This window comes from Gouania willdenowi, chromosome 21 (assembly GCF_900634775.1).
Source record: "Gouania willdenowi chromosome 21, fGouWil2.1, whole genome shotgun sequence".
In the NCBI taxonomy this organism is placed as follows: Eukaryota; Metazoa; Chordata; class Actinopteri; order Blenniiformes; family Gobiesocidae; genus Gouania; species Gouania willdenowi.
This window is the reverse complement of record NC_041064.1, coordinates 1614242-1637866: the sequence shown is the minus strand read 5'-3', so window position 1 is coordinate 1637866 and position 23625 is coordinate 1614242. Positions and strand designations below refer to the sequence as shown.

Below are 23625 nucleotides of genomic sequence, written 5' to 3'. Positions count from 1 at the left end.
CATCATCATAATGGAATGACCATAGTGTGTGGACCATTTGTTGAAATGACTGAATTACCGTCCAAGACAACAACAATAATAATAATAATAATAATAATAATAATAATAATAAATACTGCACGGTATTTATTCTGCACATGTTACAAGTGATATATTTAGATAAATAAAGTCTACTCTAAGAAAGATATCTGTATGATAGATCAGTTTATTTAAATAAGAAATGAGGCAGGCTGCATTCCTTGGTGTGGCACTAACTGTGTCTTGTTAATGACAGTGTGAAGGCTTTTTGTGCACGAGACCTAAAAACGTCCATAGAACCGCTCACACGCACACGCAAGGGACGACAGGGAGGGAAAACGCAATCAGTCCCAATGCATGTTGACCAATCACAGCACAGAAACGTCCACATCAGGCTGACTGTAACCAATGGTTTGGTTTATGTGGATGAGAGAATGTGCACAGTCCGTGGTCGTCCTGGTTTCCTGGTTTTAAAAGTGAGGCGAGTGGTTCCATGGAGAGTCTGAGGAGGCTGTGTGTGTGTGTGTGTGTGTGTGTCTGTGGGGGGGGGGGTTGTCAGGCGAAGGGGTTGTCCGACCTCAGGATGGAGGCGTCCGTGTCGAAGGAGCTCTTTCCGTTAATGTGTTCCGAGTGTCCGTCGATGCTGTAGCAGCCCTGGACCTCCGTGATGGAGGACGCCGTGTATGACGCTGAACGCAGGGCGTCAGAGTGGGTCCCTATGCTGCTGCCGAACTGGATCTGATACTGGTTCCAGTGCCTCCTCAGAACCGCCTGGACCTGAACACAAACTCCCAGTGAGCGTCGTTGTTGTTGTTGGTGATGAAGAACACGTCACAGCGCTTAGCTAGCACGTTTTAACAATATAAGGGCGGAATTTTCATTAGGGGCACAAATGTTGAAAAAATATACTGAAATATCAAGTGTGTATTGCTCAGTAAAGCAGAAAAATCCTTGCTTTCTAGTTAGTTTTTGTAATACAGATTAAATTGCTGATTTTCAGCACTTTTCCTTTCCACTCCGTTACCATCAACTGTATCCATGGAAACCCCAGAACAACTTTATGTAATTTTTTCAAAAAGGCAATGAAGAACATACGGTATTGGAACAGGAAGCGTTGAGTTGTAGCTCAGTGTGTGAAGGCTGTGACTAAAGGTGTAAGAAAAAAAATCCATTCAGCGATATATCGCAATATTTCACCGCGCAATTCCCTCATTGATCCAAAAAAATTCCAAATTGTTTTTGTTTTTTTTAATCATGAAAAAAAAGATTGAATTGCTCTAACATCTGCAAAGCACGTAAACGTACATCGTACTGTTTAGTATCAGGATATATCGCATTGTGACATGCAAATCGTGAATAGTGTCGTATCGTCAGATTCATGGCAACGCACACACCCCTAGCAGTGACTCAAACATTATTCAGCACAGCTAACGTTCACGTTACATAGATTTTTAACATGTGGCCCATAATGAAAATTCTGCTCATGTACGATACGGTTTTAGACGTCCTTACCTATAACGGAATAAACATGTATAATAGCAGACATGCTAATTCTGGTATACTACAAAATAATAAGATATATACATTTGATCAGACAAGACAAAAAAAAAGAATACTATTTGTAGAACAGAATAAACTCTCCTATTAAATGCAGAATGTGTATAAATAGAGGCTGTGAGCACTTTCTCATCAAATGAACAAATTAATAAAATAAAAATAAAATAATAATAATAATATGAGAAACGATCTGAACGTAAATGTGAGAGTGCTAAAGTGTGCATTAAGTCCTAAAATCATCAGAAATAACTTGAATGTCTTACTTCTCCATTGAAAAAGCAGAAGATAGTGGCCACCAGCAGACCCTGCAGAGGAAATGAGTTTTATTTCATGTTATTTAGGTTTGGAAACGGTTCTTTGTGAGACTAACGTGCTATAAAACAGACAAGCTTTAGTCTGATTTAGTCTGATTCAGTCTGATTTAGTCTGATTCAGTCTGATTCAGTCTGATTCAGTCTGATTTAGTCTGATTCATTGTGATTCAGTCTGATTCATTGTGATTCAGTCTGATTCAGTCTGATTCAGTCTGATTCAGTCTGATTTAGTCTGATTTAGTCTGATTCAGTCTGATTCAGTCTGATTCATTGTGATTCAGTCTGATTCATTGTGATTCATTGTGATTCAGTCTGATTTAGTCTGATTCAGTCTGACTTAGTCTGATTTAGTCTGATTCAGTCTGATTTAGTCTGATTCAGTGTGATTCAGTCTGATTCAGTCTGATTCATTGTGATTCAGTCTGATTCAGTCTGATTCATTGTGATTCAGTCTGATTCATTGTGATTCATTGTGATTCAGTCTGATTCAGTCTGATTCAGTGTGTAGCTGGTCCAGGACCATCAGATAACACCTAGTCAACATTTCAGAGCCTTTTTGGCTCAGATAATCCCTGCTTTCCTTCCTGCTGTTCTTCTGTGTTCTACAACATAAACAAAGTGTTCTCTGGAGCTGCTGGGAATGTTTGACTTTCACTAAATAATGAGCTTTTAGTTTACACAGCGTTTTAGTTCCAGTTAAAGCTGCTGGAGACAATGTTTTTTAATCAGATTAAGACATAGTTTAGGTCAGTAGGAGGTGGAGTGAACAATTTCAGCCCATTTTTGCCTTTTTTTACCATTTTTCTACAACTACACCAAACTCACCATATTTTAACCTATTTTCATCACTTTCTATTGTCATATTTTTGCTCTTTTTAATACATTTTTGCTACATTTCTCCCATTTCTGACACTTCTACATCACCATCTTTTCTGCACATTTTTTCCACTTTCCAGACATGTTCAGCACTTATAAACCATTTCCATCACTTTTACACCTAATGTCACATATGTTGACTTTAAACCTCTTTTCACCATAATTCATGATTATTTTTTGCTAATTTAACCAAATTCACCATGTCCATTATTTACCAGTTTATACTAATTGTTCCAATATTGACACTTTGAACCATTTTTACCACTTTTTCTGTCTGTTTTTATCCACTCTAATTTACAACTTTTAACCAATTTCTGTGGTTTTTAAAATCTCATTTCATCACATTTTCCACCTTTTTTGGTCATTTTGAACCATTTTATTAGTGATTAAAACCAGGATTTCCATCTTTAAGATGACTATAATAATAATAAACTAACTAAATAACAGTGGATATTATTCAGATGAATAAATAAATGTGGTTATCACAGATTCATAGAACAATAAACTCATTTTACTGACTTTATTAAATGTAACATAATCCCATCTGACATGGAGCTCACCTGGTAATTCATCAGTATGTGCATGATGTAGTCGTAGATCTCAGAGGAGACACGCCCCTCTGGTTTGTAGGGCAGCAGGACGTACTGGATCCCCAGCAGAGGAACCAGGATCAGTGTGGCCCTCACTGCCTTCATGTAGAGACTGGACTCAGCCTGGTGGGTCACCTTCAGCTTTGTGATCAGGACTCGCACGATGTTCAGGAGAAAGAACAGATTCACCTGGAACGACAAGTTGGTCCTTGATACACTTGATTTATTATTACAGAACTCTCTAAGCAGGCCAGATACCATTGCACACTGATAGCATTCACCATGACCTCTGCCTGAGGAGGCGATGCTATGTTATGACTACCGCTATCAGCATCAAACATCACACTGAGAGCAGTGGACAGCAGCAGATTCAGACACACACACTGAAGGATGGTTTACCTCTCAGTCTGGTTTATTCCCTGAGTCAGCATCTGACCAGCAACCCTAAAGCATTCATCAAAACTGTCACAACGCTAAGTGTCTGAAGCCAAATGACAACATGAATGATTAAGGAACAGCTCACATCATTTTTCTTCATAATCACATGAATAAAGGTGAAGAAAAGCAGATGAGAGCTGCTCCTAATGTCTACAGTATCTAGTTCTACAGCATTTATATGGAGCGTTTCATACACAAGACAACTCAATGTGCTTTACACGATCAATAGTGCAACAGAAAACATTCAACAGCTACAAAATGAATAAGAACATTAAAATCAGCAACAAAAACAGTCAAACTAATGGTAATTACGTGTGTACAGTGCCACCCAGGGTTATAATAGTTTTATTATTTTGACTTTTTATTTTTAAATTCAGTTTGTATTAGTTTTAAGAGCAGATTTGCTTGGTTTTTTTTTTAATAGTTTTGGGGTAAAATATTTTTATTTTTTTTAAATTAAATACTTTTATTTCAGTTCAGGAAAATGTTTTTTTGCTTTGAGTTTTTGTTTGTTTTAGTGAACGTCAGCGATTCTAAATCAATGGAAATGACACAACGTCAAGTGACCGCCCGTCAGGCGACGCAAATCACGCAATTCCAACGACTCAATTGTGCGATCTGAGTCACTGAGCGAAGCCGTGCCGCAACATCCAATCAGCAACAAGTTTCTCCCTACGTCACGTCCACGGTCGTCACGTCACTGGAGAAACATGGAGGCACCGCGATAATATAAAATAGCCTTCTGTCGTTTCTGGATTTTGTTCAACAAGTACAACCATCAATGGTTGGATCAGACATGTTTGTGTGAAAATTAAACGGGCTTTGAAATTGGTGGTAGATGAAGTGATGAAGTGAGTAAAAAACGCGGCTATGTTCAAGCAAAACGTTACGGGTGATTTAAGCAACGTTAGTTGCTGAGGTTGCATTCGGTTTGAACACACCTTTAAACTTTAGAGAGAAACAGCAGAAATCAGTGTGTAGATAAATACATTAGTGAACATTCTGAACCCATAAACCAAAACTTAAATAATAAATAAATTATTAGTCCCACTGTATTTATGTCTCTGAATGTGTACTAACCACTAAAATTAAAACATTGCGTGCGCATTGACAACAATGTTTGCTCGCTTCATCACAACATCCTGTTTAGGTAGATTTTTTTCAGTGAGAAAAGTGTTAAAGTCGAGAACCATAAATGGAGTTTTGGGCCATTTTTGGCCAAAGATTCTCTGTGGTCGTAATAAAGTAGATTCCTCAGATCGTAGATGATCAGCAGATTAACCTGTGACACAGTTAGACTTTAAACATGACTTCATTGAGCAACAGGAACATGGTTTCTTACATAATGTTTAACTATAACTCAGTTTTACCAGCAGAGCAGCACAGATGGGTCCGTGGACGATGTAGAGCAGAGACGTTTTAGAGCTGATCCAACAGCTGCAGAAGGAAAAACGTTCACACATCAGGATTAAACAGAGCACAGTGACCTGTGGGAGGAACACTTTACAACTTCTCAGCCTTTCATCAGGTGGGAGGAGCCTAAACGCTCTGACACAGGAGCAGCTCTGCTTACTTATCATTGAAGTAGTAGCTCCGAGCGATGGCATGGATGGAAGCAGGAATGAGAGGGAAACCTGTGGAGAAATGGGACAGGTTACACACACAATGACTCAGCATTTATTGGTCTGCGTTCACTAAGGTGACTCAGCATTTATTGGTCTGCATTCACTACGGTGACTCAGCATTCATTGGTCTGCGTTCACTACGGTGACTCAGCATTCATTGGTCTGCGTTCACTACAGTGACTCAGCATTTATTGGTCTGTGTTCACTACAGTGACTCAGCATTTATTGGTCTGCGTTCACTATGGTGACTCAGCGCTTATTGGGCTGTGTTCACTACAGTGACTCAGCATTTATTGGGCTGTGTTCACTACAGTGACTCAGCATTTATTGGGCTGTGTTCACTACAGTGACTCAGCATTCATTGGTCTGCGTTCACTATGGTGACTCAGCGCTTATTGGGCTGTGTTCACTACAGTGACTCAGCATTTATTGGTCTGCGTCCACTAAGGTGACTCAGCATTTATTGGTCTGTGTTCACTACAGTGACTCAGCATTTATTGGTCTGCGTTCACTACGGTGACTCAGCATTTAGCAGATAATTGACTATAACTGTAATTGGCTTAAAAAATTCCATAGAAACTATCATCTACAATTTAAACACAAACCACGTTACAGTTCTATGGCTTATGCTTTGTAGTTGACAATTATTAAAACATGTTACATATCATTTTACCATTTAAAAAAATGTTAAAAAATGAAATCTAGGGCTATACTGACACAAAAAAGGAAATACCAATGTTTTTCTGAAAAGGAAGCCCAACAAGGTAAAATTAAATAAAATGTATGACGGATAATATTTTTTAGTGTATTTTACAGCTGATTTAGGACATGGGTCAAAACTGAGCCGTTAGCATTAGAGATGCTAACAGTAAGCTAACACAAGAGGAAGGTAAAGTTTTATGGGCTCATTTATTAAAGGCTCAGTAGTTGTGATTAATTGTAATTTAACTTTTGTAATTCAGAATGTAATTATAATTGACTTTAAAGAGAAAAATAATCATTTTAATTGTAATTGGAAATAATGCTGGTAATTGTAATTGTAATGTAATGACTCACCCCAGCCCAGCAGGTAGTACCACATCAGGTGCTGCTTCTCAGCAAACACGGCCACAACGATCAGAGTGTGGAGGTAGATTCCCTCACACAGCATCCAGAAATAGTTACATCCAAACAGGTAGAGGTGGATGAACTGGGAAACCTTACAGCTGGTCTGATGGGAAACAACTCCAGCTCATTAGGTGGCAGTAGCGCTCCCACTGTATACTGTAGCAGCTCCAGTTTACACACATGGTCACACAAATAAAACCAACAACAAATAACGTTTTTTTTCTTTCTTCCCAAAAATTTCAAGGATTTTTATTTTGAATGAAATTAGGAACCCGATTCCCCCGTTTGGTGCTGCATAAATATGAATAAAATACACAGTTAAAAACAAAAGCAGCAGAATGTGAGTCCAGGATTTCTTTAGAACTGAAATCAAATGATGAGTTTTTCAGAGTAAAGGTACATTTTCAGGGCATCAAACACACTTTGGTCTAAAATAGATCTGATTTTTTTACCTAGTCACACTGTAAATGTTTAGTTTGATTGGATGAATCATTTTTGAAATATGGACAATTTAGTGGAGGCGGGGCAAGTGTAGATTTTCTGCAATTTGGGAAAACCAAAATGTTTTTGGAAAAACAATTGATACAAAGTGAAACTAGATTTGCTACATTTTTAGGAATTAAAAAAATAACGACCAGTATAATTAAGAGCATTTCATTGAAGTGGTTTCTGATGCAGCATTTATTTACTGTTGTGATGTTTATGATAATATATATGAATGTATTTTGAAGGAAAAAAAACCCCAAAAAAGAGAAAATGTAGAACATAAAAAATTGGTTCATAATAAATATCATGTTTTCAAAATTAAATGTTTTTTGATGCAATGGTTTTTATATTCTTTACTTTATTAGTAAAAAAACTAATAAACAATAAATTATTATTAGACACAAAGCAAAGCTACAATAGCCTCATGTAAGGGCACGTGAAAATCAACACACCCCCCTCCAAAGTATTCATCCTATCAAACAAAACATGTTCTGATAAACTAGGAGCGGGTCCACGGAACATCTCTGAGGGCGTTTACAGTCCGGTTGCCCCGCCCTAAATAAAATGTACAGTGTGTTTATTGAATAGTTACAAAATAATTGGTAAAAATTTCAGATATTTTGAGCCCAATGTGCGTGGACCGTTTATTGAAACGACATAGAATGAGCCGTATTAGAGTAAATAAATAATAAATAAACTCACTGGGTTCCTCTGCACCAGCTCTCGGTTGTTGGCCACGGCGGTCAGAGAGATAATGGTGACGATGGAGTTCAAAACAAAGGAGAAGAAGAGGTTTTTATGGAGGGTGATCCTCTGGCAGCTCAAACTCCTGCAGAAACAGAACAACGACGTCAGCTCAGATGCGTCTAAAGCTTTACCAGAACACACTGACTCACTTAAAATGGAAGAAAACCCCCAGGGAGATGAAGAGGGAGGTCAGAGACAGTCCGTGTCCGATGAGCGCGATGTAGAAGAGATTCATCGCAGTCTGAGAACAAACACAGTGAGTGACACGTAGCATCAAACGTTCCTTTTAAAACTTATTTAGTCCAGGGGCCAAATTTAAGGTGGAAAAATGAGTAATTTAATCATTATTGTGCTTTGCACATAAATGATAAAATATGATCATCGGAACAATAAGGGACAGATTTCAGTCCCTGCAGGATCTTTACTCTACATTTATTTGATTTTGGGAAATTTTGTGGAATAATATGAAGAAAATTGCAACAATTTGAGATTAAAAATGTGAGCCCTGTTAATGTTAAAAAGTATCATTGAATTTGCTTATTATTTTGGAGATCTCTACAACTGAAATTGTTGGTAATTTACATAATGTTCGATTCAGGTGAGCTCATTGGTCTCCAGCAGGAATCCATTAAAGTGGATTTTTAACTTGCAGGTCGAGGATTCAACTTCTCCAAGTGTCTCATTTGCATTTAAAGAGACAGCACCAAAACCAGTTCTCTCAGGAGCACATCAGAAAAGGGGTGGAGCTATAATAATGAGGAATTCAGACCCAAGCATTGCAGTTCTACCACAACTGTATGATTTATATGTAAAAAGAAAGGATTTAAAAGCATGATATGTCCCCTTTTAACTATGAAAGATGAAATGATTTGGCTGTAAACTTACAGTCAGTGACTCATTTTAACATTTTAATCTACAGATTATTATTATTACAGTGGTTTTCAACCCCAAAAATGTTTTTTCTCAAAAATTAGTTTTTTGCTGATGTTTGTTACACAGTGTTGCAAACACACAGTAGAAAGTAACAATATGCACCAGCTCAGATATTTTTATACTGCATTTTATTTTATTTTAATTAGATTTATATTTGAGAAAGTTTAGAATACATTTGTTTGAAATTGTGTAGGAGTTTTTATATGGAAAAAAAAATAGTATTTAAGCTTTCTGCCTCTTCCTGCTCTGAAAATCTATTCATATGATGAAAATAGATGAATACAAATAAAAATGTAGAAATAAATAAAAAAAACATATTTAATTTTTTTAATTATTACTGGACATTTCAAAAACGACCCCATTTTATTTTATTTCCAGACGACTTCACACAAGGTCATGACCTGGTTTATAGATAGATTTTATGATTCAGATTCCTCAGCAGAGAAGCCCAGGCAGCCCTTTCACAAGGCGTTCCCAGGCCAGCCCAGATGTACAGTCTCTGCTGTGAAGCCTAACTCGTCCCCTGTGGCTCTACTCTGAGCCCCTCCCCCTCTCTCTCAGTGATGATGAAGTCACGTACCACTCTGATTGCGTTGGTGTGCTCGTTGCAGCGTGTGTAGTTGGTCCATGTTCGGTTACTTTCTGGATGAAGGAACCAGTGTCCGCTCTCTGTGCAGATCTTTATGCTCATCTCTGCAGAGACAAGAAGGAAATTAGAATTAATGACACGAGCGAGGCTGAGCTTTAATGAGGTTTGAGTGCTAAATGTAATCAAAATGAGATGGAAACCAGAGTGGGATGGAAATATTAGTGACATAACACCATTAAAGAACCACACAGGAAATGGCTTTGATGGGAAATCTAATCAATACATGTTCAGATTGTTGAACTTTTACTGATTAATACTTTTGATGTCTTTTGGTTTTAAAAACCGTGGAGAGCTCTGGGATCATTTTTATTGATTTACGTCTAACACTGGGAACTCGTCCTCACTGCACGACTCACCTGAGGGGTCAAAGTCCTGGAAGTAATCTGGGCAGTGCTGTTCAGATACGACCCCGGCTCTGGTGTCGTCCCAGCACAGCCAGCCATCCCAGGTCCGATTACACATGGGCTCTGAGTCCACAGAGACAGGAAGTCAAGGTTATAGAGAGACAGGAAGTAAAGGTTATAGAGAGACAGGAAGTAAAGGGTATAGAGAGACAGGAAGTAAAGGGTATAGAGACACAGGAAGTAAAGGTTATAGAGAGACAGGAAGTAAAGGTTATAGAGAGACAGGAAGTAAAGGTTATAGAGAGGCAGGAAGTAAAGGTTATAGAGAGGCAGGAAGTAAAGGTTATAGAGAGACAGGAAGTAAAGGTTATAGAGAGACAGGAAGTAAAGGTTATAGAGAGACAGGAAGTAAAGGTTATAGAGTGACAGGAAGTAAAGGTTATAGAGAGACAGGAAGTAAAGGGTATAGAGAGACAGGAAGTAAAGGGTATAGAGACACAGGAAGTAAAGGTTATAGAGAGACAGGAAGTAAAGGTTATAGAGAGACAGGAAGTAAAGGTTATAGAGAGGCAGGAAGTAAAGGTTATAGAGAGGCAGGAAGTAAAGGTTATAGAGAGACAGGAAGTAAAGGTTATAGAGAGACAGGAAGTAAAGGTTATAGAGAGACAGGAAGTAAAGGTTATAGAGAGGCAGGAAGTAAAGGTTATAGAGAGACAGGAAGTAAAGGTTATAGAGAGACAGGAAGTAAAGGTTAAAGAGAGGCAGGAAGTAAAGGGTATAGAGAGACAGGAAGTAAAGCTTATAGAGAGACAGGAAGTAAAGCTTATAGAGAGACAGGAAGTAAAGCTTATAGAGAGACAGGAAGTAAAGGTTATAGAGAGACAGGAAGTAAAGGTTATAGAGTGACAGGAAGTAAAGGTTATAGAGAGACAGGAAGTAAAGGTTATAGAGTGACAGGAAGTAAAGATTTTACAGAAACAGGAAGAAAAGGTTTTATAGAAAGAGGAAGTAGCACATGTTCCAAGTACCTTGTCTGGTGTCCACGTTGTCCTTCATGATCTTCTGGTAACATTCAAACTGAGCTGTAACGATCTTGTTCCTGGTGAAACTCATGTCGTGGTAAACATTGGTCGGATGTTGCTGCGTTTCATTCTGCTCCATGCTAGCGCTCACCGAACACTGAGGAGGAAGAAGAAGAAGAAGAGGAAGAGGAAGAGGAAGAGGAAGAGGAAGAGGAAGAGGAAGAGGAAGAGGAAGAGGAAGAGGAAGAAGAAGAAGAAGAAGAAGAAGAAGAAGAAGAAGAAGAAGAAGAAGAAGAAGAAGAAGAAGAAGAAGAGGGGGGAGAAAACGATGAAAAGCGGAGGAAAGAAAGAAAGAAAGAAAGAAAGAAAGAAAGAAAGAAAGAAGACCAAATAAGAAAGAAGAAGAAGAATGTTACACATAATGTGAACAAAATGATATTTATATATATTTGATAAATTGCTTAAATGTGTTTATGCTTCATGTTCATCAGTAACCAGTGGAGGTCAGAGGTCAGACCTTAGTGAGAAAACACAGCAGGATGAACGTAGTCGTCCACATCTGTCCAACAACGTTCATCTTCCCTATTGCCATGGCAACGCTGGTTGAGGGTTTAGCAGCTGCTGATCTGAAACAAACAGAGGAGAAACTACATTAATCAGCACACACACACACACACACACACACGCATCATCATCATGCGCACCAGTCTATCGAACGCGTAAACAAACACGTACCCTACACCTGCACATCTGTACGTCTGATCTACATTTCCCATAGACTTAGAATGGGTAGACGGGCACAATGCACAAGTCACGTCTGCATACGCTTTAATGTACATACACACCTACGCCACACCTGGATGTTCACCTAACAAACATAAATATATCAGTGATCAGGTGACCTTCACTATGTAGCACCGTCTACGTGACATGTAAACACTTGTGAGCAGGTGTATACACGCATGCAAGTCAGTGTGTGTGTGTGTGTGTGTGTGAGTGTATAATAGATCACCATTTAGTCTGGTTACAGTCTGTGTCACGACACCCGTCCATAGAGTGGTAGTGACTGTAGTGTTACGCTCTGAGTCAGATCATTGCTGTGATTGGACAGGATACAATACTCACACACACTTACTGACGTGTACACGCCTAGACGCCTAACAATTTACAGTGTAAAGTGTTTACATGTCACGGTGCTACATAGTGAAGGTCACATGATCACTATAGCTTCACTCACACTTGTCACTACATCGAACTACTGACATTAGGTAAGTTTAGTGAAAGTTAGACACGTACACGTGTGTTAGACTGGTGTGTATGAGTTTAGTATGGATCCACCCCCCACACGCACGCACGCACACACACACGCACGCACACACACTCCTAAATGAGGATAATTAACACTAAGCAGAGAAGATAAACCATTATTTTCACCATTTAACAAGCTCCGCCCACTGTATGACACTTTACAGCTGCTTCTGTTTATTACTCATCAAACACCAACAGAAGCTCTGGAACATTCTACAGTTCAACACATCACACTGAACACTAAATATATGACAAACATCATCATCATCAGGGCGAGCGTGGACGTGCTGATGGAGAGGTCAGAGGTCAGATCCCAGAGTTAGAGAGCGTGGGAAAATAAACTGAAGCAAAGGAATTCACTTCCTGAAATATAAATATTGTTTATTAATCTTTCTTTTTATTGTTTTCAAAAATCAAGCAGAAATAGTAAATTCACACTAAATATGGAATCACATGCATGTTTAGGGATCATTTTTCCCGTAAATGGAAGAACAAAGAGATGGAACTTTCACATCTTGCACAAAATCTGACATAAAATGACGTTCTTCACTTTCGGAAATACAAATATCTTTAGAACACGTACTAAATCCTCATTAGGTGGGTCTTTATTACTCCTGGAAATACACAAAATCTAATTAGCTCAATAAAAGCTGATAGTACGATATAAATCACGGTATAAATCACGATATTAATAAATACACATTGAAACACTGCAATATTTTTTTTTTCTGACCCTTACTAGGGACGAACAGTGACGTAAACACTGGTAGCAGCGCTAACGAGTCACTGCTAAAGATTTCCTACATCAGCTGAACAGAAATCTAAAGTTTGGAACATGTTCGACTTCTATGAAAAAGATGGAAAACGCGGCAAAAGCCACGTAATGAGTAAGTTGTTCAAAGTACACACTGGTTACACACTAACGTTGACCTGCAGGTGAACTTCTCGTCACTAACACTATGGTTTGTTTGACTGAATAAAAATGGCGTCTCGGTGCCAGGAGGTGGTTTTTAGCAGAACGTGATGCTTCAGGCGTTTTCCATCAGCACATGAGACCAAATCTAAAATAAACCCTGGCTTGAATACATTTGCCTTGTAAAGCAGGTTTAAATCCTGTGGAAGCAGCTGATGTTCACACACTGTGTTTGATCAATGATAAATATGAAGCTAGCAACGCTGTTTCATATAAACTACATGAACCGTTAGCATTTATTTTGTTTCCTCACAGGAGTTGAACAACAATACTTTCTGGAATAAAAAAATTGAATTTGGAAAAAAATGAAATATAATGGAATTTAGAAAGAAAAAAAAGGAATTTCAAAAATAAAATAAAAAGGGAATTTGTGGAAAAAGATGTTATTTGGAAAAAAAATAAAACTGATTTGATAGGCCTTACATCTACAGAAGTGGATCATTGAGCAGCAGAAATGAACCTATCAAAATAAAAGCTTCATCTCCTCGCCTCGACTTCTGTCCTGACGTAAAACAGGTTGAAAGGAGGGGGAGGGGCTAACCGATAGTTAAACACACACACACACCCCACCCCCACGGCCTGCGTGGATGTTGCCATGGTTACACTGGTCACACACACTTCCTCCTGCACGTACACACACACACACACACACACACACACACACACACACACACACACACACACACACACACACACACACACACACACACACACACACACACACACAATAATGGATTCATTCCCCTTTGAAACAATAACCTTTAAATACGTTATGAACGCTGATGGTTGTTGGTCACGCCCACATTCCACCTTTTCTATTTCATCCACTTTCCTTAATTTGATAATATTCCTGAGAAACAAAATTGCATTTGGAAAATATCTGGTAAATGATTGTATTGTTCTGTGATTATTTAATATTCACACATTTTCAGTTTGATCTGATGAATATTTTATGAGATATGAACAATTGTTTTTCTTACATTTTCAGCTTCTAATATCTCAGGAACTACAGCACATAGGAAAATATTAAAGGACAAAATGTAGAACATGATACATTTGTTCATTATAGATATGGTGTTTTTCTGTTTTTTGTTACTAGTGAAAAACGAATAAACAATAAATAATTATCAGACACAGAGTCTCATGTAAATGATTATTAATATTCACCAGTGGTGAAATAAACCAAAGTTTGGCTTCAAAATAAAAATGTAGAAGTTACAGAAAGAAAAATAGTTTCATATCCCAATATAGAGTAATATTTATATTATAAATTAAAACAGATTTATTCTTACATTCACACATGTAGTTATGGACCAATACAATAGTATTATATATATGTTCATATTTCCAGAGTGTGTGAGTCTAGAACCAATGTATATCTGTGACTAATCATTAGTGATGTGAACAGTCTATGTTTATAGCTCTATGCTGATCACATTACAGGGAGCTGAGACATATGCTAAGTAGTTTACTGAACATGTTCCAGACCCAAACACACACTGTATTACTATACCATATTTACATTTCTATGTGATGGAGATAAAGACACACCCCCCTCACTACATTATCAATGTCTCAGAAAGTATTGATCAGATCAAAATAAATCAAATTTTAAATGTCATAATTTCTTCCTCCATCTTTATCTTTGTTGCTGTTTCTAAAGCAGGAAATGAAGGTCCACAGACCTGCAGCAGCTCATAGCACCGTCCGTGGGTGGTCCACTCGTCTCTGTAGGACCTGTGAGAGCTTCGTCATGTCCACTCATCACAAGAGCTGACATCATCATCATCACCATCACCCACTGTGCCACACTCTCTGTGGAACATCTGCAGTGTTCTCAGATCACATCAGAGCTCCTCCCCCTTATCATCAGAGCTCCTCCTCCTATCAGGGACCTGTAAACACCCCTCTGCACTCACAGGATGTTTGGAGCTCACACTGCTGTTCATCTACACCAATGGTTCTCAACCTTGGGGCCATGAGACACTGTGAGGGGGTCCCCAGATGCCTTCAAGAAACTAAGACTATATTTTTTGAACAAATTGAGCCCATTTTTTGCTTTTATTTTTACCCTTTTTCTGCAACTCCACCAAACTCATCATATTTTAACATATTTTTATCACTTTTTCTTGCCATATTTTTGCTCTTTTTAATGTATTCTTGCTACATTTCTCCTGTTTCTGACACTTTTACATCACATTTTAATGACTTTTCTGCACATTTTTCCACTTTCACTTTGAACCCATTTTATTAGTGATTAAAACAAGGATTTCCATCTTTAAGATGACTATAATAATAATAAACCATTATTATTGTGTGGTTATTACAGATTCATAGAACAATGGACCATCATTTTGAACAGAAGAGAAATATAAGTTAGATTATTATTAATCCAAAGAAACATGAATCTAACAGCATTAAAGCTTCATTTCTTTACTTCTGAATCATTGTGACGCAGCCTTCTGTTACCATAGCAACTGAAACAGAGTAGAAGCTTAAGTGAAGGAGGCTAATGCTAATGCTACTTGATGTGAATCATGATGTGTTTGGCTTCTAAACCTGCAGCTATGGCCCAGTATTCCACCATGACACCATCCACTTCAAGCCCTCAGAGACTCCTCCCCTTTATATCAAAGCCCCGCCCCCTACAATAACCTTTCACTTCATCTCAATTCAAAATTCCCCAAATTCCATTTCTAAGTTCATCCATTTCACTTTAAACTTTTCTGTTTCATCTTCTTTAATGTTTTGATGCTTTATTGAATATTAAACTTCCTGAAATGACCCTAAACATGATAAATAAATTAAAGGTTAATAGAATAGTTACGATGTAATCACACGTTAGCCACACTGCTAACCATCAGCTAACAGTTTAACAGGAAAAATGCCATGGAAATGTGTGAAATGATCCTCAAACATTATTTATGAAACTTTTCATTTCCTCCAACCAGAGAATCTCCCTCACATTTAGCTCTAAACTCTAAGGTGTCACCAGGTAAACTGATCACCAGTTCAGCCACTACACCATCAGTTAAAAACACACTTCAGATTATTTTATTTTAAAGTCACATGATCACGAGATGAATCTCAACATGAGATTTTCAACAGGACTAAAAAAGCGTGATATTGTTCCTTGTTTGATTGTTTTTATTGTGCAATTTCCTTTGATGTCACATATGTACATATACTGTATATCTTCCTATTTATCTGCTGCTGAAACTCTGCAAATTTCCCCTTTATCTTTAACTTTTTATCTTTAACATGTGTGTCGCCTGTTTCCCCCAAAACTGACTCCATATAATGCAGAAAAGACACAAAATTTAAAAAATGTGCTTTTATTTTGACATCCTGGGCCACCCGTTGCTGCGTCCGACCCAACGTGTCACTGATGCTCATCGTGCTCCATGACGGAGGTTTTGTTCTCGTTGGTTCTTAAACAGAACATGAGAAATACCAAAGTAATGATGTCACTGCTTTGTTCCACGCCCTCAGCCTGACTGAGACCTGCAGGCAACACATGGATCTGTTTACAGATGGAGATGTGAGATGATCCACAGACACACAATGTAAACACTGTGGGGGAGGGGTCATCATCACACTGATGGTTTACAGTGTTAGGATCGTCTTACTGACTCTAGTGGTTTCATTCTAATCTCTAACCTTCAGCCACAGACTTAAAGTCAATTCTGACATTTTCTCCTAAACATCTTAAATAAATGTTTTCCATAAAACATTTAAATATGGAGCTAGGATTCACAAACTGTGTTTCTAATTTCTGTGTTCAGGATTTAATGGGCGGGTCAGAAATCATAGCCACATTATATAACGTAGCCCTCATTAGCATAAACCCGACCCTGCTGCTGAAGCGGCCTCTAGCGAGCGTAATTCAGCCTTTAGCCAAAAACAAACCACATATTCAGACTCAGGAGAATAAAACGCTGGTGCCACATTTTCCATAAAATGAGCACTTTTATACAACTATCGACGCTGGAGCCACTTTCACACTGCTCTCTCCCATAGACACAGGACAAGAAGGCGGAGTCCTTCCCGCACATGGGCGTGGTTCCTGTGCCTCTAAATGACACGCCCCCAGCGTCTCAGAACTGAGAGAAGTGCTTGTTTTTCCATGATTTTAAGAATTTAATGAACTTTTTTTTTTTCATCTTTCAAATGTGTCTCAGTGTCAATGACACACGTTTCTATGGTTTAACAAACTCATAACACACTTATTTCTGCTTTACACGGACTTTAAATGATATAATACAATAAAATATAACACACACTGACTGATACACACTGACTGATACACACTGACTGATACACACTGATACACAACGGAGCAGCTGGGAACATAGAAAGATCCCAAATGGGAATGTTCTACTTTAACGTTCACATGAGAACAAAACACCTCCATCTAAACGTTCAGAAAAATTTAATAAAAAACAAACTCGCAGATCACATGATCAACATTAATGCCAGTATTAAGAATAACGACCAGATCAGATCATTACCACAGGAATGAACAAAATGTTTAATCAAGTTTTTAGTCATTTTGGGAATTTCTGCTGGTATTTTGTGTATTTTACTAGTTATTATTATACATGCATTTCTTATTTTTTGTGTGTTATGTTAAACATTTTGTTTGAATCTGTGAAAATAGAAAACCCTGAAACAGAATTTGTGAGATTTAGAAACAGAATTAAATATTTTTAACACTTTGGAACATTTCGGTTTTTTTAGTAATTACGTCAAATTTAGGAAAATTAATAAAAAGGAAATAAAACGGGAGGCTGGACAACATCTGTTACAGTTACTGGTTTAAAGGGATTATTATTACTGTAGGTACAGATCTGCTGTGTGTGTGTGTGTGTGTGTGTGTGTGTATCCTGTTCCACGGTCTCTCGTCTACGCAAAGGAAAAAATAGCACAGATGCTCTGATAAAAATACTCAGGGTAAAAATAAGTGTGGTGCATAGCTGCTAATGCTAATGCTAACGCTAATATTTGACCTGCCTCACTGGGGGCTAACAGTTCAGCCTGGTGGGAATGTGAGTCTAATTCCTCCATTTCTTTCCACTACATGAGACGCTCACAGGTCACTAGACTCTCCTTTGTTAGCGCAGCGTGAAGCTAACAGGCGTGAGCAACACACTACGCTAACAGCCATTAGCATCACACTGCGCTAACAGCCGTTAGCATCACGCTGCGCTAACAGCCGTTAGCATTACGCTGCGCTAACAGCCGTTAGCATCACGCTGCGCTAACACTCTCTGCTTCTATTTCAACAAGAATTACGATTGATTGCTGATTACGGAGCTTTTTTTCTTCTTTGTTGACATTTATGTGTTTTTCAAGACCTTTAATATATTCATTTTGTTTTCTGTGTATTTTTGGAATCATTTTGTGTATTTTCACGTCATTCAGTGTGTTTTCTTTGGAGTGTTCTTTAATTTGATGTTATATTGTGTGTATTTTTTCTGATGTTTTGGGTTTTTTAGAGTTGTTTTGCATATTTTTGTGGTATTTTGTTTTTTATGAATATTTCTGTGTGTTTCCATCGTTGTTTTTGCGTTTTAATTTTTTCCTGTCGTTCCTGTCAATTTGTGCATTTTCTTATATTATTTAATTTTGTGTTGTTTTGGAGTAATTTTTCTAAAGTTTTGTTTTTTAGAGTTGTTTTGCGTATTTTTCTGTAGTGTGTTTTTTTGGTATATTTTCATAATTTAATTTTATAATGTTTCCACCAGTATTTAGTTTTGTTTTTTCTTTGCATTTCTTCTTTTTACTGTCGTTTTGTGTTGTTTTGGAGTAATTTTGTATGTTTTTGTAAATGTTCCTGTAGTTTATCAGAATATTTGTGTTTTTGTTGTTAGTTTCCTGTCGTTTTGTGGAGTATATTTGTGTATTGCAATGTATCATATTCCTTCTCTCTTCCTAAATTATATTTTTTTAAGCTCCAAATGAATATAACAAAGATTTGGACGTCCAGTCTGTGCAGAACCCAGACGTGGTTCCTGCAGCTAAACTGGAACTCCGACAAATTTAGTGTCTCTGAGAAAGCCGAGGAATATCCTGTGTGAGCTATTCCCGTAGTCACAGGAGGTGTTTGTTTGCGTTCCGTGTGAGCAACAGGAGACGCAGGGAAATCATTAACCGTTCCCTTCCTTTAGGACAGTGGTTCTCAACCTGTGACCAGGGACCCCCAGTGTAGCTGAAGGTGGTTGAACACAGAATAATGAATAATATCCACTGTTATCCAGGAAGTTTATTATTATAGTCATCTTAAAGATGGAAATCCTTAATTTAATCAGAAATAAAATGGGTTCAAAGTGACCAAAAATGGTGAAAAAGGTAGTGAAATGGAATTTTAAAAACCACAGAAATTGGTCAAAAGTTGCAAATTGTTAATTTGCAATAAAAGTACCATAACATAGGGAACTATTATCATAAAAGGCTTGGAGTGGCCAAAAACAGAAAGATTAAGTTGTACTAAAGTGGAAAAAATGTGCAGAAAAGTCATTGAAATGTGATGTAGAAGTGTCAGAAATGGGAGAAATGTAGCAAAAATGCACTAAAAGGAGCAAAAATATGGCAAGAAAAAGTGATGAAAATAGGTTAAAATATGGTGAGTTTGGTGTAGATGTAGAAAAAGGGTACAAAAAAGAAGCAGAAATGGGCTCAAATTGTTCAAAAAAAAGTTCTTAGTTTCTTGAAGGCATCTGGCGACCCCCTCACAGTGTTTCACGACTCCAAATGGCGTCCTGACCTCACGGTTGAGAAGCCCTGCTTTACGATTCCTCTGAAGGAAGCTTTTTAAATGAGCTGCACATTAAACAGTGAGTGTGTGGCACAGCTCTCAGCAGCTTTCATAATAATCACAGTTTTTACAGTAGAGTAGATCCATTAATTGGAGATGAAAGTGAAAAATGTCCTGTGCAGCGTTTTGTTCACAGGAGCAGAAACAAAAGGTCTGAGCCGTCGGCACCGGTTCACATCAAAGCCAAAGTGTGTGTTTGATGATGAAAGACAAACATGGAGCATTTCCTCTACTCCACTATTACAGGAACGCCCACAGCTCCCAGTAGGCTGAGATGAACTCAAACTGGACACAGAGAAATGGAGACGGCAGAGGAAATGCTCCTTCAAAATAAAAGGCTTCACGTTCCTGAAAGTGAATCGAGATTAAAGGTCACTGCACGTCTCCATGTTTAAAATGATCCTCCACTGTTTTTACAAATGTGGCTTAAAACCTTCTAAATGTCCTTATTAGTAGATCTATGTCTAATAACTCACATTATTATGTAACATATTCATTTTATTAACTTTTAAATATGGGACTATTTTACAGTTTTAGAGCCTGTGTTCCTCCATCTTAGAATCATGGAAAAGTTGAAGACCTTCCACCCAAACGTCCTTCTATCCTCAGGGTTTGTGTGTCTACAACAGTCTGTGATTTACTCGTTAACTTCAGCCACCAGAGCGTATCAGCGCACTGTTTAAGGGAGAGTAAAGGTCCCTTAGGAGAGCTCTGCTTCTCTGCGTCATTGTCTACTACCAAACCTCAGAGATGCAGCTGTCGCCCCCTGTGGTCACGACTCTTTTTATCCTCTTTCTGTAAACAAAAGGTTTACATCAACATCTTTAACTTTTCCTGGTTTTTTAGAGCAACTAAAATCAGAACAAGTTGTTATTTTGACTGAAAAATCTACTAAACGATCTAAAAAACTACTAATTAATCTATAAATCTACTAAACGATCTAAAAAACTACTAAATAATCTAAAAATCTACTAAATAATCTATAAATCTACTAAATGATCTATAAATCAGGCTGAATGTTTCACTACAATAGAAAACAAAGGATGTTTACAGGCAGTGGGGCCGTGTGACATCATCAATCATGTGATTTCAAGATGGAGGAACACAGGCTGTAAAACTGTAAAGTAGTCCAGTTTTTAAAAGTTAATTAAATGAATGTTACATAATAATGTGTTTTGTTAATAAGGACATTTGTAAAAACAATGGAGGATCCCTTTAAGCTTTTGTCTTATACGATTAAAAAACTGCAAAATATTCCGATTTCTAACAAAATAAAAGCTTGGACTTCCACAGACTTCCTTAATGTGAGGACGTCGCTCTGCTGCTAAACCAACATGAGCCCAGTGACCTCACAAAGGGACAGAACCTGTGATTGACAACCATCTTCACTCTTAAAATCAGGAAACAACACGACACAGAATCAATTCATCTACAGGAAGTTCAAACGAGAGCAAACAAAGAAGAAGGAACATCGGGCGAAAGTTTCCCAGAGGACTGGAACAACATCAGGCCTCTTGCTAATGCTAAGTTTAGCATTGTTGCTGTGTGAACGCTGTTATAAGCCCCTCCCTTTGGTCTTTGGGTAAAGACTGTAGAGCTTCTCTTTCATTATTTAAAACTGATTTTATTCACTATTATTCACCAGAAAACAAGCGTTCCAATGTTTGGAAAGTTTGACAAACACAATTGTGTTCAAAATCTTCTGCTACGTGTTACGGTTCAACTCGTGATCATGTTATCCTGTGACTGAAAACACACTCAGAGGTTCAGATTAGTATGAAACAAAAATGAAAACGTGACGTAGAAAAAAGTAAACCCTGAAACACAATTTGAGAATTTTTAAAAGACACAACCAGAGTTTTGTATATTTTTCTGTAGTTTTGTGTATTTTCAGACGATTTCTGTGTGTTTCTGTTGATACTTTGTGTTTTTGTTTTCTTTTTCCTGTTGTTTTGTGTGTTTTTTTTATAATAAATGCATGTAAATAAAGTAGGATTTTAAACGTTATCCCACGCTGATCACACGAGGAGCTGCTCTATAATCACAGATCTAGTGCAGAGATCACGACTGGGAGTCACGGTGAGATCTGTTGGCAGTGGTCATCTGTTCTCCGTCCAATCACGGCCCACGACCCACATGTTGGACATCAACCAGCCAAGAAATATGATTCACTCATAGATTTCATCTTTAAACTCCATCTACAGCTAAAGCTACGTTTACTAACGCTTCAAACGAGAACATGCAAACCCTCCCTCACACAGACAACCTTTAACCAAAGCAGCAACAGAAGAAACAAAGCCTCGACAGATTAAAGGAGGCCACGCCCACTTCAATCTAAAAATGTAAATATGTAAAACAGTGATTTAAATGTATTAAGAGTACTGATATATCTACTCAAGTACAAGTAAAAAGTATCTTATTGAAATAGTACTCAAAGTAAAAGTTACGCCCAACATGTGTCTGTGAACCCACAGCAGCCAATCAGAGACCACCGTCATGGTCACATGGTTATTTTGGTTTATGAGTTCAGTTTGTAAAAAGGATAGAAGAAGAAATTATATTAGTTAAAAAATTAATGACAATTTAAATAAAGAGAAGAAGAATCTATTAACATTAAATAAAAAGATGTCTATGGAGTTAAAGCTTCATTAAACACATCACTATACAGTGGTTCTCAACATGGGTTCACCCTGGGACCCACAGTTTCACACGGTCATTAAATCATGACTCACTTTTTTTTTTTTTTCTTTTAGAATTCAACCAATCACATCTAGTTGTTTTAAAATATCTATTGAACACACACGCACACACACACACACACACACACATTACAGCATGCCTGTCAAACTAAAAGTTTCTTTCAAAATAAAAGACAAGTCCAACATGAGTGACATTGACCAGATGTCCGCGACCCACCTGTTGAGAATTGCTGCCCTAATCTTTCATTTCAGGGTGTTTTTTTTTTTTTTTAAATCGGGATTTGAGTCGAATCGTTGGTTGTGTGAATCATTACAGCCCTAGTCATCATCATCATCATCATCATCATCACCATGTCCAGGAGCAGCTGATTATGCAATCATCTGCACATCATAGAACCACATTAGATTAGATGTTCTACAGAATGTAGATATATATATATATATATATAGATATATATATATATAGATATAGATATATATATATAGATATAGATATATATATATAGATATAGATATATATAGATATATATATATATATATATATAGATATAGATATATATATATAGATATATATAGATATATATATATATATATATATAGATATATATATAAAATCCGAGGGTCGTCATTAATAACAGCTGCACAGGCTCGTGCACGACGTCCACATTTCAATGATATCTTCCTGTGTGTGAGTGGGATTAGAACCAAACATTCCTCTATATATAATCATGTAGATCATCTGATCCTGATCTACGAACCGGAACCAACGAGACACACACGACACGCGCTCAGTTAGAATCCAGCGAAACCTACCGGAGACAGAAACAGAGAAACAGAGGTCCAGGATCCGCGTTCAGTCCTCTGTGTGTGTGTGTGTGTGTGTGTGTGTTCAGTCCTCTGTGTGTGTGTGTGTGTGTGTGTGTGTGTGTTCAGTCCTCTGTGTGTGTGTGTGTTCAGTCCTCTGTGTGTGTGTGGGTGTGTGTGTTCAGTCCTCTGTGTGTGTGTGTGTGTGTGTTCAGTCCTCTGTGTGTGTGTGTGTGTGTGTGTGTGTTCAGTCCTCTCTGTGTGTGTGTGTGTGTGTGTGTGTGTTCAGTCCTCTGTGTGTGTGTGTGTTCAGTCCTC

General features: G+C 37.8%; 1 protein-coding gene across 3 annotated transcripts; it reads right to left on the bottom strand.

Annotated features, from left to right (window-relative positions):
- Positions 1–187: 187 nt before the first annotated feature.
- Positions 188–23487, bottom strand: calcrla (calcitonin receptor-like a). Of its 3 annotated transcripts, none has more exons than XM_028436673.1 (13): positions 23317–23487; positions 11224–11332; positions 10713–10863; positions 9697–9807; positions 9272–9384; positions 7908–7999; positions 7714–7840; positions 6475–6628; positions 5367–5427; positions 5164–5230; positions 3326–3544; positions 1839–1880; positions 188–795 (listed from the first exon to the last, which is right to left on the bottom strand). In XM_028436673.1, exons 2-13 carry the CDS (start codon positions 11296–11298, stop codon positions 574–576), a joined length of 1434 nt encoding a protein of 477 aa, XP_028292474.1. In that variant the 5' UTR covers positions 11299–11332; positions 23317–23487; the 3' UTR covers positions 188–573. The 3 variants fall into 3 exon arrangements, with proteins under 3 accessions (XP_028292474.1, XP_028292472.1, XP_028292473.1); XM_028436671.1 differs by lacking the exon at positions 23317–23487 and adding an exon at positions 14673–14982; XM_028436672.1 differs by lacking the exons at positions 1839–1880; positions 23317–23487 and adding an exon at positions 14673–14983.
- Positions 23488–23625: the final 138 nt, after the last annotated feature.